A 17,828-nucleotide genomic window follows, 5' to 3' on the forward strand; every position below is an offset into this window, starting at 1 on the left:
AGAAGAAGCATCCTTAAGAACTACCATAGAGGGCGGCGCCTGTGGCTCAGTCGGTAAGGCCCCGGCCCCATATACCGAGGGTGACGGGTTCAAATCCGACCCCGGCTGAACTGCAACCAAAAAATAGCCGGGCGTTGTGGCGGGCGCCTGTAGTCCCAGCTGCTCAGGAGGCTGAGGCAAGAGAATCGCGTAAGCCCAGGAGTTGGAGGTTGCTGTGAGCCGTGAGCCGTGTGACGCCACGGCACTCTACGGAGGGCCATAATGTGAGACTCTGTCTCTACAAAAAAAAAAAAAAAAAAAAACTACCATAGAATGTAGAATTTACCTTTGAGTTAAAACATCTCCACTATGCAGATATGAGGTTTCATATGAGGTTTCAATTACTTTCCCTCAAACACCAGCCACTAAAAAACGGTGTAGAAATAGCTCCTCCCAAACCCTAAAGGCATCAGCTGTGTAAGATCTCTGTTGTTAAATCAGCACAAGGAGGATTCACGCAGCAGCAGACCTATCTTTTTAAGTCCAGATGTTTTCTTTCCAAACTTTGGTTTAAGATTTAGGGCATCTAAGCATAATGAAGATGTTAAGAAAAGCTGTGCATATAAAAACAAGCACACAGTTGTTTGAAAGACTGACATGTTTAACCAACAAAGTACTCAGTTTTTCAAAAGTTAGGCGATTTTATACGCCTGCCTAGAAAACCTAAGTTATAAAACTCAATATTTTCCACAATAACAAAACATGCCATTTCTTAAAACTTCAAATGCTATACCTAAAATTAAATTTCTTTTAATCTAATTCCAAAGATTGTTGACAATGTAATTCTTAAGAGAATTATCCCTAAGCAATTAATACTTAGGTCCATCCGGTTCAAAACAAAGAATTCCACCGAGAGAGGGGAGAAAAAAAAAAATCAACGTAGCTATACTTCCAAAAATAGGATTATTATATGTTTCGGGCTTGCCGACCAATCTTTTTGTTTATTTTCAGTTTTTTTTTTCATTTTAATGTTTGTTCAACAGGATAAAACAATGCCACTATGCTCACAACTTTATATGAGCATATGCACAATTAACATAGATTAATATCACTGCCTTTACAAATTTACAACCATATGCACAATTAGCATGGAGAGATGCAGAATTTAATCTGCTTCAGAATCTGCAAGCCAAAGCATCTCCTTCACCTCTTTTGCAAGTCCAGGGAGAGCTTTCAGCTCCAAGAATCTGGGCTGGGCCACTGGTGTCCTTACCTCCTCACCCTCCCGAGATTGGCTCACTCTCCTCTGCAGGGGGCCGGCACCTGAACAGACTGGTCCCTTCCCCCCACCTTTTCCTGTGGTCAGTTTCACTGGGCTTTCACCTTTATCTCCCTTCATATGCTGGTCTAACCGCCATGTGCTATTCCCTAAGGGGGAAAAGTCTGCTGTACAGGATTATAATGAATTAATCTGATAAAAGCAGCTCTGCTAATGGTGACTTAATGTGTAGCCCTCCCAGGCAGCATCTGCACTTTAATCAAGGCAGTTAAGGAAAAGGACAACAAGATCAGGGAAAGGTCCAATCCCTGGGACCATATAGCTGGCCACTGTCCCCCCCTCCCACCTCTGCCTCTGGGCAACCCCACCAGAGAGCTAATGACCAGTCTTCCCACCTCTCTAGTAGGGCAGGCAATCATGTGGAGGGAGGGGCAGGAAGACAGGGGGAAAATTAAAATGCCAGCTGAGAAAAACGGCCAAGTATGACGAGAAGAAGCTGGTGGGCGCAGAGGCCTCATTTGATATAGTAAGTGTGCAGGGAAATAAGCTGTGTGCTGGATACCCATAGCTATGGGTATTTACTCCTTCCTCAAAGTAAATGATCACTCCCCTCTATGGGTGTAAAGGAAACATTGTGTATACCATCTCTTACTGCCTCCTGTAGTTGTTAAAACTTATTTCTTTCAAGATTTCATTTGTTAGCCCAAACACAGCAGAGGCTCATTGCTTGCTCATGTAATGGTACTGCTGGGACAGTGGCCATATCACAGGGGCCACCTCCTAAGTCCTTCAAGGACTGCTGAGCTCTGCCCGGGGGCCATCTTCATTCCAGCCTGCCAGGAAGGGGAAAGTATGGTGGAGCTAGAAAATTAATTGGAGACATCACTTCTGCTTGGTCTGCACTGGGTAGGACTGTCACACAGCCATACCTGGCAGCAAGGAAGGCTAGGAAATGTAGTCCAACCATGTCTAAAAGAGAAGGAAGAGGAGCAGACACAGGCTCAGCCACACCTGTGGGTCCAACTCCAACTCTAGGCCCAGAAAGATGGTCTACTGCCAAAGAATGAAGGAGAGAAGAAACCAAGTCTTATTGCAGGTACATTTAGCCTTCATTCTTCCACTATTCCCACTTTCCCCAACTACTTTTAAAAACCTATTCTGGCCAAGTACAGTGGTGTTCATTCATGCCTGCAATCCTAGCATTCTAGGAGATCAAGGTGGGAGGATCACTTGAGCTCAGGGGTTTGAGATTGCTGTGAGCTAGGCTGCGGCCATAGCACTCTAACCTGGGCAGCAGATAATTTTTTAACCTGGGCAGATAATTTTTATTATCTCAAAAAATAATAATGAATAGGCTTGGTGCCCATAGCTCTGCGGTTAGGGCGATGGCCACATGCACCAGGGCTGGTGGGTTTGAACCTGGCCCGAACCTGCTAAACAAACAACAAAAAAATAGGCATTGTGGTGGGCGCCTGTAGTCCCAGCTACAAGGGAGGCTGAAACAAGAGAATCGCTTCAGCCCAAGAGTTTGAGGTTGCTGTGAGCTGTGATTTCACAGCACTCTACAGAGGGCAACATAGTGAGACTCTGTTTCAAAAAAAACCAACCAATAATAATACATAAAATAAAAATCCAATTTTTCTGAATATCACATTCATCTAAAAGAGTTACTCCCTTCATTAGTGTTAAAAAAGGAAGAAATAGGCCAGGCATTGTGGCTCAGGCCTGTAATCCTAGCACTGTGGGAGGCTGAAGTGGGTAGGTCGCTTGGGCTCAGGAGTTCAAGACCAGCCTGAACAAGAGTGAGACCCCATCGGGGCAGCGCCTGTGGCTCAGTGAGTAGGCCACTGGCCCCATATACCAAGGGTGGCGGGTTCAAACCAGGCCCCGGCTAACTGCAACAAAAAAACAGCCAGGCGTTGTGGTGGGCGCCTGTCATCCCACCTACTCAGGAGGCTGAGGCAAGAGAATCGCCTAAGGCCAAGAGCTGGAGGTTGCTGTGAGCTGCCATGCCACAGCACTCTACCAAGGGTGACAAAGTAAAACTCTGTCTCTTAAAAAAAAAAAAGTGAGACCACATCTCTAAAAATAGCTGGGCCTTGTGGTGTGTGCCTGTAGTCCCAGCTACTCTGGATGCTGGGACAAGAGGATCGCTTGATCCCAAGAGTCTGAGGTTGCTGTGAGCTATGACGCCATGGCACACTACCCAGGGTGACAGAGACTCTGTCTCAGAAAAAAGAAACACTATTCCAAAATATTAAAATTTTTGGTAAAGGAAAGAATCACTGCCAGTAAGCTAGTGGGCTGTAAACAGCTCAGACAATGCACTGGTGCTGGCCATTACATGTATCTTTAATTAAACGCTTTCTTACAAATCTGATACTTCACCATCAAAATCAATAAAAAAACATCCCTTGGAGACACATTAAACCTCTGCCATACAAACTCCAACTTAAAGTCTTTCCGTAGCAAATTGGAGGTTCAATACAGTATCTTTTATAGTTTTCCAAATTCTTAACAAATCAGGATTAAGTAGGGAATGGGGAGAGGAGAAGGAATTTAAATTTACTAGAGCTAGCTTCACAGACATGTCGCCTCATTTAATCCCTGTGATTCGACAATAGGAATGATTCTAGTTTAACAGACTGAGGATTAAGAATTAGAAAATATTAAGACATGATTGCAAGAGGGACTTTACCTAACAATTGCAATCAGTGTAACCTGGCTTATTGTACCCTCAATGAATCCCCAACAATAAAAAAAAAAGAATTAGAAAATATTAAGAATGAGCACGAGACGGAGCTCCAAGCACTGATACTTCTTACCAGGGGTAACCTTCCCTCGAAACTGGAAGCGATGTGCGCAGAGTAGGGGGCAGAGACAACCACCCGCGCCCAATTAAGCAAGAAAGGGATCCCCTCAACTGGTCAACTTCCTGTTATTTTTCATTCTGCTGTACACCAGAAATGTATTAAGTAGAGAAAAGTTGCTATCAAACAAGTTGCCAGCCCAGAAAGAAACATCTGAAGCTGTGTCCTTAGCGGAGTTCCCAGGAAAGCAACCCTGTCAGCTGCCTCAGCCGCCACGTGCACAGAACCAGCCGGCCACACAGTGATAAAGGGGTGGGCTCAGCGAGAGGTCGTGACACACTCACCAAACCATCCAAAGCCACTTCTGGTAACCCACTCTTCAATCCAGCAGATGGCCAAGGAGCACTAGACCCTTGAAGTAAACCGCTAACAGGAAAAAAAGAAGCCAAAACAAATAAAAGCAGAGCCCAGAAACAGAATCTATGCAGAAAGAGGCCACCTTTATAAACCAGCTTAACATTTATTGTCAGAGATGTGGGAAAAGAACCCCGAGACAGGTTCTGTATGGTATGAAAAAGGAACATATTAGAAACAAACAAAAACCTTGGAATTTGCGAGGAGAAAATGAGTGCATAAGTTTAAAACTCAATAGAAGGACTGGAAGAAGAGGCTGAATACGATCTCTCAAGAAGAACAAAAACACAAAGAAATGGAAAATGAGAGAGACACAGCATGCTATGGCACACCTGTGATCCCAGCTGCTCATGGGGCTGATGGAGGAAGGTGCCTTGAGCCCAGGAGTCTGAGGTGGGAGTGTGCTATGACGAAATGACACTGTGCATAGCCACTGCACTGTGCTATGACGAAACTGCACTGTGCATAGCTACTGCAGCAGCCCGGGCAACATTGTGAGACCCTGTCTCTCTCTCACACACACACACAAAAGGAAAGAAAAGAAAAGAGAAATAAGACAGAAAACATTAGAGTCATCCCAAAGTATAAAAACACAGAAAGGAGGCTCGGCGGCCATAGCTCAGCAGCTAGAGCGCCAGTCACGTACACCGGAGCTGGCGGGTTCAAATCCAGACCAGGCCTGCCAAACAACAATGACAACTACAACCAAAACATAGCCGAGCATTGTAGATAGTGCCTGTAGTTCCAGCTACTTGGGAGGCAGAAGCAAGAGAATCACTTAAGCCCAAGAGTTTGAGGTTGCTGTAAGCTGTGACGTCACAGCACTCTACCCAGGGCAACAGCTGAGACTCTGTCTCAAAGAACAAAAAAAAAAAAAAAAAAAACTCCCAGAAAGGTCTGCTCTCCCCCAAGCAATACTGCACATCAGCAGAGAATGGACACCCTTCAAAGTGCTGAGAAGGAACTGTCTCTGACTGATACTGCACTCAATCAGTTCATTGTCAAGATAAAAACCATGGCATCTTCTGAAAATAAAAGTCTCCAAAGATGACACCCTGTGTGTTGGGGAGGATTTGAGGGATGAATCAATGATAAAGCCACAGAAAATCAAGCAAAGAAACAAAACTGCCCTTAACTCCAGTGATTTGTGTAGGAAAAATAATTACAGTGCATACCCCCAAATGGAGCACTGATAGCATTTGTGAACAAAATAACATCAACAATGAATATTCACTGCCCTTCTCAGAGGAGGCAATTTTGCTCCCCGCCCAGAGGAGGTCTGGAGATGTCTGCAGACAGGACTGGCTATTGTGCTGGGAGAAGGGGGTGACAGGGGATTTCAGGGGCCAGAGGCCAGAGAAATTGGGAAACATTTTACAATTAAAGGATAGCTCCACAGCAAACAATCAGGTGTTCCAAAGTGTCAATAATGCCAGGGGTCAAAAGCCCTGTTCTAACCAAAATTATGATGTGATTACAAGGTGAGGGATGGGGCCAAGCAAAGTGTCTAAGTGCAGGAGAGTTCGGGGAGATAAGGTGACATCCTAATCTCCTCCAGTGGAAGAACAAGCCAACAAACAAAAGTAGGGGCAAAAATGGGCGGCGCCTGTGGCTCAAAGGAGTAGGGCGCCGGGCCCGTAACCAGAGATGGTGGGTTCAAACCCAGCCCTGGCCAAAAAACTGCAAAGAAAAAGTAGAGGCAATACACACAGTAAGCCATGATTTAAGGCCATGGATGAAAAAGCCAGAAGAAATTGCTAGAAAATTTCAAGAGAAATGACAGTGAGGAGAGTTACTCCTATGTAATAACCTCTAAAGAACTACTTGATAATTCATACCTTACAAGAGGCACTTCGATAAAATAAAAACAAAATTCATAAAAGATAACACTAACATTTAGAATTAGCATGATGACTAAAAAACACACTAACATTTTGCCTCTTTCCTTCTGTGAGTAAGTAAAAGTGTTGCCTTTCAAAGGCATAGACCTACCCTGCCTGACTTCTTGTTGACCTGCACAATTTGCCTTTGATCTGAAAGTCTAAAAGTCACCTTTTGCCAAAAGAAAGATAATCTCAATCCTTCCCAGCCAATCCAGAAAACTGCTTTTCCTCCCTCTCCATTCAACAGAAGCGGCTCTCACTGCCTGCAACTTAATAACCTGGGGATTAAAGAAAAAAAAAACCTAGGGCGGTGCCTGTGGCTCAAAGGAGTAGGGCGCAGGCCCCATATTCCAGAGGTGGTGGGTTCAAATCCAGTCCGGCCAAAAAAACCCAAAAAACTCAGGGTCACCATAATCAGAAAAAAATGTTACCTTTGCAATTCAGATCCTAGTTTTGAAGTTGAACCAGATGAGGTTAGCCTGATTTTTTTTTTTTTTTTTTGTAGAGACAGAGTCTCACTTTATGGCCCTCGGTAGAGTGCCGTGGCCTCACACAGCTCACAGCAACCTCCAACTCCTGGGCTTAAGCGATTCTCTTGCCTCAGCCTCCCGAATAGCTGGGACTACTGGCGCCCGCCACAACGCCCGGCTATTTTTTGGCTGCAGTTTGGCCAGGGCCGGGTTTGAACCCGCCATCCTCGGTATATGGGGCCGGCGCCTTACCAATTGAGCCACAGGCGCCGGATTTTTTTTTTTTTTTAAAAGATGCACTATTGTCCTTCTACTAACGCATGTTTCCCCAAAGAGAAGCCTAACATTCCCACCCATAATTGGAGCAGGCTCTGTCTTCTACAGGACAGGGCAAACATTGGATAAAACAAAGTAAAGGAAAACAATTCTTCCAGAATACTACCTTCCCTGTGTTAGAGCCTGGTAATGCTTTTTAAAGGCCTAAAAGAGCAACATGCCACTCAGATCTCTTTTAACATCTTTCATGTGGGTTAAAGTTTGCAGCTTTTATGTGTAGGAACAGCCAAAGCTTGCAGAAACCTGCAGAATTTCTCCTCAGAGTGTTGCCCCATTGCTGACTACGGTGTTTGAAAGTAAAAGAAGACCTAAATAAAAAGTCTATTCAGACTTTAAACCCTAAAATTATCCTGTAGAATGTTTCCACTGTGCCCGGTTTGCAACCAGAAAAGTTCTACAAAGCCCCGACTTTCCTCCCTTGCCCCAAAAACTTGGCCACAGAGCCAAGTTTATTTGCATGCTGAGACAAAACAACTCTGGCAAGGGGACAATTCCAAAATGCTTTCCAAAAAGAAAACCCAGCCCTTCCAGAGAAGCCTAGTTTCCCTGGCCATGAGACATACAGGGGGTTTAAGAAACTCCAGCTCATTATGACAAGGTGAAAACTGTTTGTTATAAGTCTTTCATTATCATGCTATTCTAACAGTGAACTCTTGGGCAAACTAGTTTTCTTCTTCTTCTCCAAAGATACATGTTAGGACATGTTAAGAAATACTCATAACCAAGCTACGGATTCATCCTGGTACAGGAGCATGATGCATAGCTCATGTTTATGGCTTTCCATAATCGTGAAGGTCTCCTGGGATTTATAGGTCTGAGTCAAACTAAATTAACGTCTAAGACAGGAAGAATCCACTAGGAGTTGAACACCTCAGAGCCTCCAGCTACCACACTCTGGAACAAGACTTCAGGCAGACCTTGGAATAGGACTTCAGGCACTTGGCCTAACTCCCCCACCCACCCCACACCCCCGCGCTGAAAACATCTCTGGAGGAACAAGAATTAGAATTCAGCAGGGCCAAGTTAATTTGCAGACTGGGGAAAGGTAATAAAGATACATTTGAAAGCCAGTTGGCAAGGTATGTTCTCCAACTGAAAGGGGCTTTCAGGACAGGAAAGAAAATTCACCTCTTGTTCTTTAACCTATTAATTCTTTTTTTTTTTTTTTTTTTGTAGAGACAGAGTCTCACTTTATGGCCCTCGGTAGAGTGCCGTGGCCTCACACAGCTCACAGCAACCTCCAACTCCAGGGCCCAAGCGATTCTCTTGCCTCAGCCTCCCGAGTAGCTGGGACTACAGGCACCCGCCACAACGCCTGGCTATTTTTTGGTTGCAGTTTGGCCAGGGCCGCGTTTGAACCCGTCACCCTCGGTATATGGGGCCGGCGCCTTACCGACTGAGCCACAGGCGCCGCCCTAACCTATTAATTCTTAAGTACAAATGAGTCTCTGGAATTACACTCGGCCTAATATTAACAATTCATGCAAACAATGTAGCTGTCATCAGAAAGTGACCAGGACTTTATATTGTGGAGGAGTCGCTGCAGCCACAGCACCCTGGGTTGGACGCGGCTGTGCCCCAGCCCTGACCCACTCCCAGTTCTCAGACACCTGGAAACTGCAGCATGCCCCAGTGCAGACGCTGCCCAGACGGCCCCCACATCCACAAAGCTTATAACCATTTGTTTCTAGCCCACTGCTGAATTCAAGGAACTTTAGTGATATTTGATTGAGAACTTGACTGGCTCTTGGGGGTGAAATAAGGACATAGGTTACAACTTATCCCGACCCAGGTTGTCACACTACCATTCCCAGTGCTCTAGTCGTGGTGGACCGTGACTTGGCATGATAGCCCCATAAGATGTGGCCACCGTTTCAAACCAGTAAGGAAGGTGCATTAGGTCCAAGGGGGCACCCTCACATATCACCAACCGCTGGTCTTTGTGCCAAGCTCCCTGCTACCACTGACTCCAACTTTACATAGGACATTTGCAACCTAGCCACAAAGTCCCCCAAACATGCCGTGATTCCACCTTCCACATTCACACTAGAAAGGATGTTTGAAAGTTCAGTCTCATATCTAGAAAAGTACTCTAATGCTCTGAAGCGCCCCTCGGGGTGAGTCATGTGGGGACCTCTCCCCCCCCCCCCAAGCAATACAGGTCACAGCATTCCTGCGCCCTACAGGATGGCTCTGCTCTCCAAAGGAACCTTGGCCTGGACCAAATTAAAGTCTCCTTTGGAGCTGGTGGCTAAGGCTTTCTTGCATTCTTGAAGGGGGGAGACTAAAAAATGGCATGGGGGGAGCTGGGGCTTCATTCCTTCCCTCCCTTAACAGACATTCCTAAGGCCGCAGGGGGCCTGCTGACACCCAGCTGGTGGATTTAATGCTTCCTAATGAATCCCCCAAACTGCTTTGTGGAATTCCAGCCATGCCAGTGACATTTTAGAAACCAGCCCCCTCCCCAACCCCCCAATGAAGTTTACCACTGGTTGACTTGACAGGGATGGGAATGTACAAACCCACCAGACCCCACATATCCATCTTATCTACTCACACAGATCCTGAGACCAACTTGCAGTCTTGGAAATACTAACAGCCACACGGTTTCCTAGAACATGGGCATAATTCCTGTTCCCTTTCTAAAAGCAACATGGAAAAATGAGTTTACAGGTATTTTTTTCACTAACTGTAGCAAAATTTTAAGCCACAAATAAGCAGAAATGTACTACGTAGCTATGACTCCTGCTGCCACCCTTCCGTGGAAAGCTTGCTGGACTTCCTGCTTGCACCTCCAATCCCAAGAGGGCCACTCCCCCTCAAGTTAGAGTCTCTTTAACTTCGGTCTAGACCCAGGGACAAGTCAGTCCTAACCCAACAGCCACTCTGAATGCCCATAAAACACAGCACTGGGTGTTCCTACTTCAATTTCCTTTCTCCAGCTACAAAAATGCAAATAAAGCAAATATTTGAGTTTTACTATGTAAATAAAGCCTATTCTAGGGGCCAGTGCTTGGAAAGAAAACAATCCTCCAGGCTAACACTGGCAATGCCAGAGCCTCCAAACCCACACCATTCTAAACGCCACTGTCTTCAAAAAGAATTAAACACGACCTCTAAAACCAAAACTCTTCAAGAGCAAAAAGGATACACAGTTAATCTAACGAAAGTGATTCCCCTCCAGGGTGATATGCCCACAGGGAATATTTGGCAATGTCCAGAGACGCTGGTCATCACATCTGGAGAGAAGTGGCGTGGAGTCAAGTAGGCAGAGGCTAGGGAAGGTGCTGAACAAGACACAGGACAACCCCACAGCAAAGGCTGACTCAGCCTGGAATGTCCACAGTGCCACGGCTGACAAACCCTCACCCAACGGACGTGACAAAGTTATTCAATATGGTACACAAGAGATCCTGGACCCAAGCAGATGGCAATGACTGGAGAGTGGGGAGGGACATTTGGGGCCAGGGTCTGATTCTTGGGGCCTCTCCCAGGACTAGGCAGGCTTGTGACTTCAGGGCACACCGTCTTAACCTCCCTGGCCACAGCCGATCTATAAAATGGGCTAATAAAACCTCTCCATCCTAGATCAGGAGTGAACCAGACTGGTTCTTGACACCCTTCTCCGTTCTAAGAGACACACTCCTGTGAGGCTTTCAAATGATGTCTCCTTATCAAGAGACTGTGTCCTCAGCCTCTTCCATTGGCTCAAACTGCGCCCAAATCAGAATGTGCTAAACAGAAGGTGAGTTGTAGTATGAAACCATCAGAAGGCTTTTTTTTTTCTTTTTGGAGACAGAGTCTCACTATGTCCCCTGGGTTAAGTACAGTGGCATCACAGCTCACAGCAACCTCCAACTCTTGGGCTTAAGCAATTCTCCTGCCTCAGCCTCCCAAATAGCTGGGACTACCGGCACCCACCACAACACCTGGCTATTTTTTGGTTGTAATTGTTATTGTTGTTTGGCAGGTCTGGGCTGGATTCGAACCCATCAGCTCTGGTATATGTGGCTGGTGCCTTAGCTGCTTGAGCTACAGGTGCTGAGCCCAGAAGCCTTTTTAATGGGTAGGGCTCCAGCCAGTGTGTAGGACGCCAGCCACATACACTGAGGCTGGTGTGTTCAAACCCAGCCCAGGCCTGCCAAACAACAATGACAACTACAACAACAAAAAATAGCCAGGCGTTGTGGCGGACGTCCCAGCTACTTGGGAGGTTGAGGCAAGAGAATCACTTAAGCCCAAGAGTTTGAGTCCACTGTGAGTTGTGATGCCATGGCACTCTACCCAGGGTGACATAGTGAGATGGTCTCAAAAAAGAGAAAAATTATAATTTAATGAACCCCAGTGACTTTTCAGTACTATTGGAGGAGAAAGATTCAAAGCTTGGATTATTCTAAATTCTGGTGGTGGAATAATTTTCCCCAGTGTATTTCCACTCTTTCAGTAGTCACAAACGAACATGTTTTCCTTCATCTTTTTCTAATAATGGGACAGTCACTTATCACCTGTCAGATTGTACGTAAGCAGCACCAATGGTCCCAATCCAGGAGAAAAGACTGGTATTGAAAAACTGCTGATACCATGCAGTTAAGATGTGGTTAAGCACACATGTGAGCACACGCATGCCCATACACATATATATGTGTAGAGATTTGGTACAAAAGTCCAAAATTGGCTCGGCGCCCGTAGCTCAGGGCGTAGGGCACCAGCCACATACACTGAGGCTGGTGAGGCTGGAGGGTTCGAGCCCAGCCTGCGCCTGCTAAACAACAATGACAACTACAACCAAAAAATAGCCAGGGGGCCTTGTGACGGGCACCTGTAGTCCTAACTACTCCAGAAGCTGAGGCAAGAGAATCGCTTAAGCCCAAGAGTTTGAGGTTGTTGTGAGCTGTGATGCCATAGCACTCAACCAAGTGTGATACAGTGATACTCTGCCTCCAAAAAAAAAAGCCCCAAATTGTCCTGAATTGCCTCCATCCCAAGCAGTAAAACCACAATTTTCCATTCACATTGGAGCCATGTGTAAAAACTAAGCATCAGTTCAAGGGAGGGATTTACCAGCATCCCAGATAAGAATAGATAAGAATTACAAGCAGCTTTATTTCTGTCAAATGCTACTACAAAGGCTACTGCATACACTGCTCTGAGACTAGCCATAGAAACTTCCCCCCAAAACCTTAGCAACTGCCCTGAGAGCAAACCAAAGGGCAGAATCCCAATCAGAGGAAAACTGGCCAGCTGTTCTGAAAGGTCCTGGGGTGTGTCCACTAGGTCTAACAACCTACCCCTTCAGTTTCTGGACTACTTCCAGAGTCCCAGTCAGGAAGACCTAGAAGACTACTAAGGATATATCAGAGCTTTTAGTTTTTAGGAGTACCTGGAGAAAGGGGGATGGACTCTGGGGGGTCCCTCCTTCCAGTAGGAACTTTAGAGCTTATTAATTTTTTTATTTATTAAATCATAGCTGTGTACATTAATGCAATCATGGGGCACCATGCACTGGTTTTATACACAATTTGAAATGCTCTCATCAAACTGATTAACATAGCCTTCCTGGCACCCTCTTAGTTATATTTATTTTTTAAGAGACAAGAGTCTCACTTTGTCACCCTCAGAAGAGTGCCGTGGCATCACAGCTCACAGCAACCTCCAGCTCTTGCACTTAGGTGATTCTCTTGCCTCAGCCCCCAAGTAGCTGGGACTACAGGCGCCCACCACAAGGACCGGCTATTTTGTTGTTGTTGTTGCCATCCTCCGCCATCCTCAGTATAGGGGGCCGGTGCCCTACTCACTGAGCCACAGGCGCTGCCTGGAACTTTAGAGTTTAAAGGGACTCTCATCTGTCTTACACTACACAAGAGCAAAAGCAAGACTTCATCTTAAATGATGTTTTACAGCTTATTCCATCTGCTATAAAGACAATTCAGAGGAAGAGGTGTGAAATTATGTGGATGTCTTTTTTTTTGAGACAGAATCTCACTTTGTTGCCCTGGGTAGAGTGACAGGCTGTCATTGCTCACAGCAACCTGAAACTCTTGGGCTCAAGGGATTCTCTTGCCTCAGCCTTCCAAGTAGCTGGGACTACAGGTGCCCACCACAACACCCAGCTATTTTTAGAGACAAGGTCTTGCGCTTGCTCAGGCTGGTCTCAAACCCGTGAGCTCAAGCAATCCACCCGCCTTGGCCTCCGTGAGGGCTAGGATTACAATGTATGTCTTCTTTTAAAAAAAGAAATCCCTAAAGTGGTAATGTTCTGAGTGCTTTACCTGAATTTTGTTTAACTGTTACCATCAGAAATAGCGCCTAAAATCTTTATTTAAAAGGCACAAGCTGCTGGGCGCAATGGCTCACACCTGTAATCCTAGTACTCTGGGAGGCTAAACCCAGTGAATTGCCTGAGCTCATGGGTTCAAGACCAGCCTGAGCAAGAGTGAGACCCCAGTCTCAAAAAATAGCCAGGTGTTGTGGCAGGCACCTGTAGTCCCAGCTACTCGGGAGGCTGAGGCAAGAGAATTGCTTGAGCCCAAGACTTTGAGGTTGCTATTAGCTATGACACCAGGGAGACTCTGTCTCAAAAAAAAAAAAAAAAAAAAAGAAAGAAAAAGTAAAATAAAATAAAAGGCAAAAGCTAATATGTTTTAAGAAATATGCTGGCCAGGAGCGGTGGCTAATGCCTATAATGCCAGCACTTTGGGAGGCCAAAGTGGGCGGATTAGCTGAGCTCAGAAGTTGGAGATCAGCCTGAGCTAGAGACCAGGTCTCTAAAAAACAGCCAGGGGTTGTGGTGTGTGCCTGTAGTCCCAGCTAGTGGGGAGGCAAGAGAATCCTTTGAGCCCAAGAGTTTGAGGTTGCTGTAAGCTGTGACTCTACAGCACTCTACCAGGTGCAACAAAGCGAAACTCTGCCTCCCTTCCCCCCACAAAAAAAAATGAAAGAAAGAAAAAGAAATGTTCAGAAGAGTGCCTGGGAGGGCAAGCTACACACACTTTATGACTGCAATTACATAAATGACTATACATTGGATAAATTTATAATAACAATGACATCTTGTTTCTTAGGTTCAACATAAATTTAGTGCACAGCCAAACAAGCCTCTCTCTAAAGCCTAATTTTTTAAATATTACATAAAAACGAAAGAAAATACAGAACAGAGAAGTCTGCTGTGTCATTTGAATTTTCAACAACAAAGACTTCCCACTTTCCAAATTGATTCCACTGGGCAGGCTACTTGCTTAATTTCTTCCTGCTGTGGTGAGGCAGGAGAGCAGAGAAAACCAGTAAGTCACCTTCAAACACTTCGGGTAGCCAAGAAGTTTTACGCTTTACCGGGAACTTTGTCAGTAGGAATGGCCCGACTTGACCCTTCCCGGAGAAACTGACCACCAGACAGACACTCTTATCTATAAGGAAACAGGGTGGGCTGCTGCTTCTGTTTGTTTTTACAGGTTTATGTGGGTTGGGCTGGTAGGTTTCAAGACGAGTTTTGAGACAACTTGAGAATTCCATGTTTTAAAGCAAACCATACAGCCCCATTCCTGACGAGACACGCCAAGAATTTCTTATTACTGGAATGCAAGCCTAACTTTCACAAAGGTTTACCGCTTCTATGTGTTTTTACAGGTATCTGTGCGCGGTGTACGCAGGACTGGAAGCCGAAAGGCAGTAAATATTGATGGGCCGATGGGAATCGAGACGCTAGGCCGGCGACAGCTGCTAGTCTGGGTTTCGTAGCGATAAGGGATACATGTCCAAGGGGTGCAGAACCGGCAGGGGCACCCCAGGAGGCCGCACCAAGTTAGGGCTGGACCCATTCACCCCCTGACTCGTGTAAATGCGCCTCCCCTGGCCTCTGGGCAGCCCCGCAGGTGCAGGCCGCCCGTGGCGAGCACGGGAGTGACAGAGGACCCTGCCAGGCCCCTTCCCGGAGAGGGACGGGAAGGGGAAAAGGAGCAGGAACGAGAGCCATTTAAACTCTGCGAGGCTCTGGGAGCCGCCGGAGGGTGGACAGAGGGGCGCCAGGACCACCCACCGACCGGTTCCAGCGCATAGGTCCCCCGCAGGTGACCCCGCAGACGCACGCCCCAAAGGCGTGGGCCCCAACAAGCCCCGCACCGCGGCCACCTGGGGGCTGTCAGAGCGCGGGCCCCGCGGGCGCCTTACCTTTGTGATGACCAGAGGCTCTCCGTCCTCGCCGCCGCCCTTCAGGGTGAAGCCCCACGGGGCACCGCCGCTCAGATGCACCTCCACCAGGCGCCCGCCGTCGGCCGCCCGCGCCTCGGCCTCGGCCAGACGCTCGGGCCGCGCGCGGGTCTCGGCGCCCTCCATGGCGCGGGGCGCAGAGGGGGCGCGGCCGCTCAGCCCCCCGGGCCGGTACCCATGCACTGCGGAGAACGCCGGCTGTCCGAGGGCGAGGAGGCACGGGGCACACGCACCGCCGCCGCCGCCGGCCACTGGCGAACTTGCGCTGCAACTTGGGAGGAAAGTGCCGGCCGGGGCCGGAGAGCGAGCGGGGAGCGCCGGCGGCGCGGGGGCGGGCCGGCGGGGAGGGGCGGCGCGGGGGCGGGGCAGGGCGGAAGCGCTCCGGAGCCCGCGCCGCTTACCTCGGGCCCGGGGCGGGGGGGCGCGCGCGGAGACTCCTGCCGGTGGCCCGGGCCCCGGGGGGCGGGGCGGGCGCGCGCCTGGGGGTGCGCCGGGCCCCGGGGCTGGGAGGGGGAGCGCGGCCCGGCTGGCGACCCTTTGCCCGCACGGGGACACTGAGAGGAGGGGCGCGCAGGGGCCAGCGCCGTTCGTCTGGGACGGGGGCGAGGAGCGCGCGCTCCGGGGTCCACAGGACCGGCGCGAGTGGGGGCCGCGGCGCGAAGTCCAGTCCTTTCTTCTGCGCGAACGCCTGGCGGAACTTCGAGGCTCGGGGCGCGACTGCCCGCGGCGGGGAGGCCGGGCCGCAGCAGGTGAGGCGGCGGGGACGTCCGCGGGGCGCGTTGGCGGTGCCCAGAGCCCCCCTGGGCCCTCCATCTTGGAGCGCGTGGCGGGCCCGGCGACACGGCCTTTGTTCCCGCCACCAAGGGCGGCGGCGCAGGTGAGGGCGGAAGCGCCGCGAGAGGACCCTGAGTGCCTGCGCGGTTTCTGCGCGGCCAGCCCCGGGGCACCGGGACGGCCTGTGGCTAGAGCCCTCGGCGCGCAGCCCAGGGGACTGGAAGGGCGACCCCACAGCCTGGCGGGGCGCGGGGCTCTCCGCTGCGCTGGCCTCCGGAGCGTGCCCGGAAAGCCAGGGCTGGAGGGCAGGACGCTGGACCTGCCCCCCGATGGCCTCCCACAAAGTACCTCCTGCAGCTCCCAGCCACTAACGAAATGAGGGTTGTGTCGTTGACTCTTTGGCTGCCCATAGCTGAAAAAGCCTTTCCGTCCAAACCCAGTTCTTAACAGAGAATCGTGCCACCAGGTCTTAATGTCCTTTCCCTCTTCAGCGCCGCCCCACCCCGTTGTATCTTTTCCAAGGGGGAGGTGGTGGTCTCGGACAAAAGAGGTCTGCCACTTCCGTTTGCTTCTCTTTATTGCCCCTAAAACCTTGGTCTAAAGCAAAAGACATTTGCATGTTTTCACTGTTGCTTATATACGTATTGGGACCCTGCTGAACACCTGTATACTCAAAGAGGCTCCGCCCAGGCATTCCAGGAGGTGGTGATGCTGAGAGTAGGGGGCAAAAACAAGCCAGAAGAGCTCTGGAACCCCCCCACCCCGTCCCCCAGAGAACTAGGGGTCTCGGGGTCTTCGGGTTTTGCCACAGTCCGTCTGGAACAGAGAACCTCAGTCTGCTCTCAGTTTCCTCAGGTGTTAAGCGAGAGGTTTTTATTGCATGGGAGTTCATGTTGCGTTTCACCAGCCAATGGAATTTGGAGTCCAAACTCCACTGGGCCCCTGTCCTGGCACTGGGGCACGTGGTTACTGCATCGTAAACAAATTTCCAAGGTACAGTCTTCAGAATGCTTCTAGTTAGCAGAATGAGGCCATTCTCTTCTTATTCAGGACAGAGACTTAGGAAGTGTGCTCTCTGAATCCCAACTGTACTGTGACTTTGGTGGTGACAGGATTCCTTGCAGATTGATTAAATTGCAGAGAACTGACTATACAAATGACTGAAACTGGGGAAATCCCAACAAACTTGGTGGATTGTATCAGTGTCGATCTAGGTTGTGGCATCCTGCTGTAGTTTTTTTTTTTTTTAATTAAATCGTAGCTGTGTACATTAATGCAATCATGGGGTACAACGTGCTTATTTTATATACAATTTGAAATGTTTTCATCAAACTGGTTAACATAGCCTTCACAGCATTTTCTTAGTCATTGTGTTAAGACATTTATATTCTACACCTAGTAAATTTCACATTACTCTTGTAAGATGCACCATAGCTGTGGTCCCACTAATTACTCTCCCTCTACCCATCCTCCCCCCTCCTCTCCCTTCCCTCCTCCTCTCTCCTCCCTCCCCTCCCTCTCCCCCCTCTCCCCTTTCCCCTTCTTCTTGGGCTATAATTGGTTATAGCTTTCTTATGAAATAGGTTTCATAGTAAGACTGAGAGCTTACTTCTTGGGCTATAATTGGGTTATAGCTTTCTTTTTTTTTTTTTTTTTTTTTGGCCAGGGCTAGGTTTGAACT

The 17,828-nt window shown here is 48.4% G+C and overlaps 1 protein-coding gene across 1 annotated transcript in view; it reads right to left on the minus strand.

The window, feature by feature from the left end:
- Positions 1-15,627, minus strand: part of LOC128579082 (protein Shroom2-like) — a 181,957-nt gene extending 166,330 nt beyond the window's left edge. Inside the window, 1 exon segment of the mRNA XM_053581357.1 lies at positions 15,335-15,627. Within this exon segment, the coding sequence (XP_053437332.1) occupies positions 15,335-15,499 (165 nt within the window). The 5' untranslated portion in view covers positions 15,500-15,627.
- Positions 15,628-17,828: the final 2,201 nt, after the last annotated feature.

This window comes from Nycticebus coucang, chromosome Y, assembly GCF_027406575.1.
Source record: "Nycticebus coucang isolate mNycCou1 chromosome Y, mNycCou1.pri, whole genome shotgun sequence".
NCBI classification, from domain to species: Eukaryota; Metazoa; Chordata; class Mammalia; order Primates; family Lorisidae; genus Nycticebus; species Nycticebus coucang.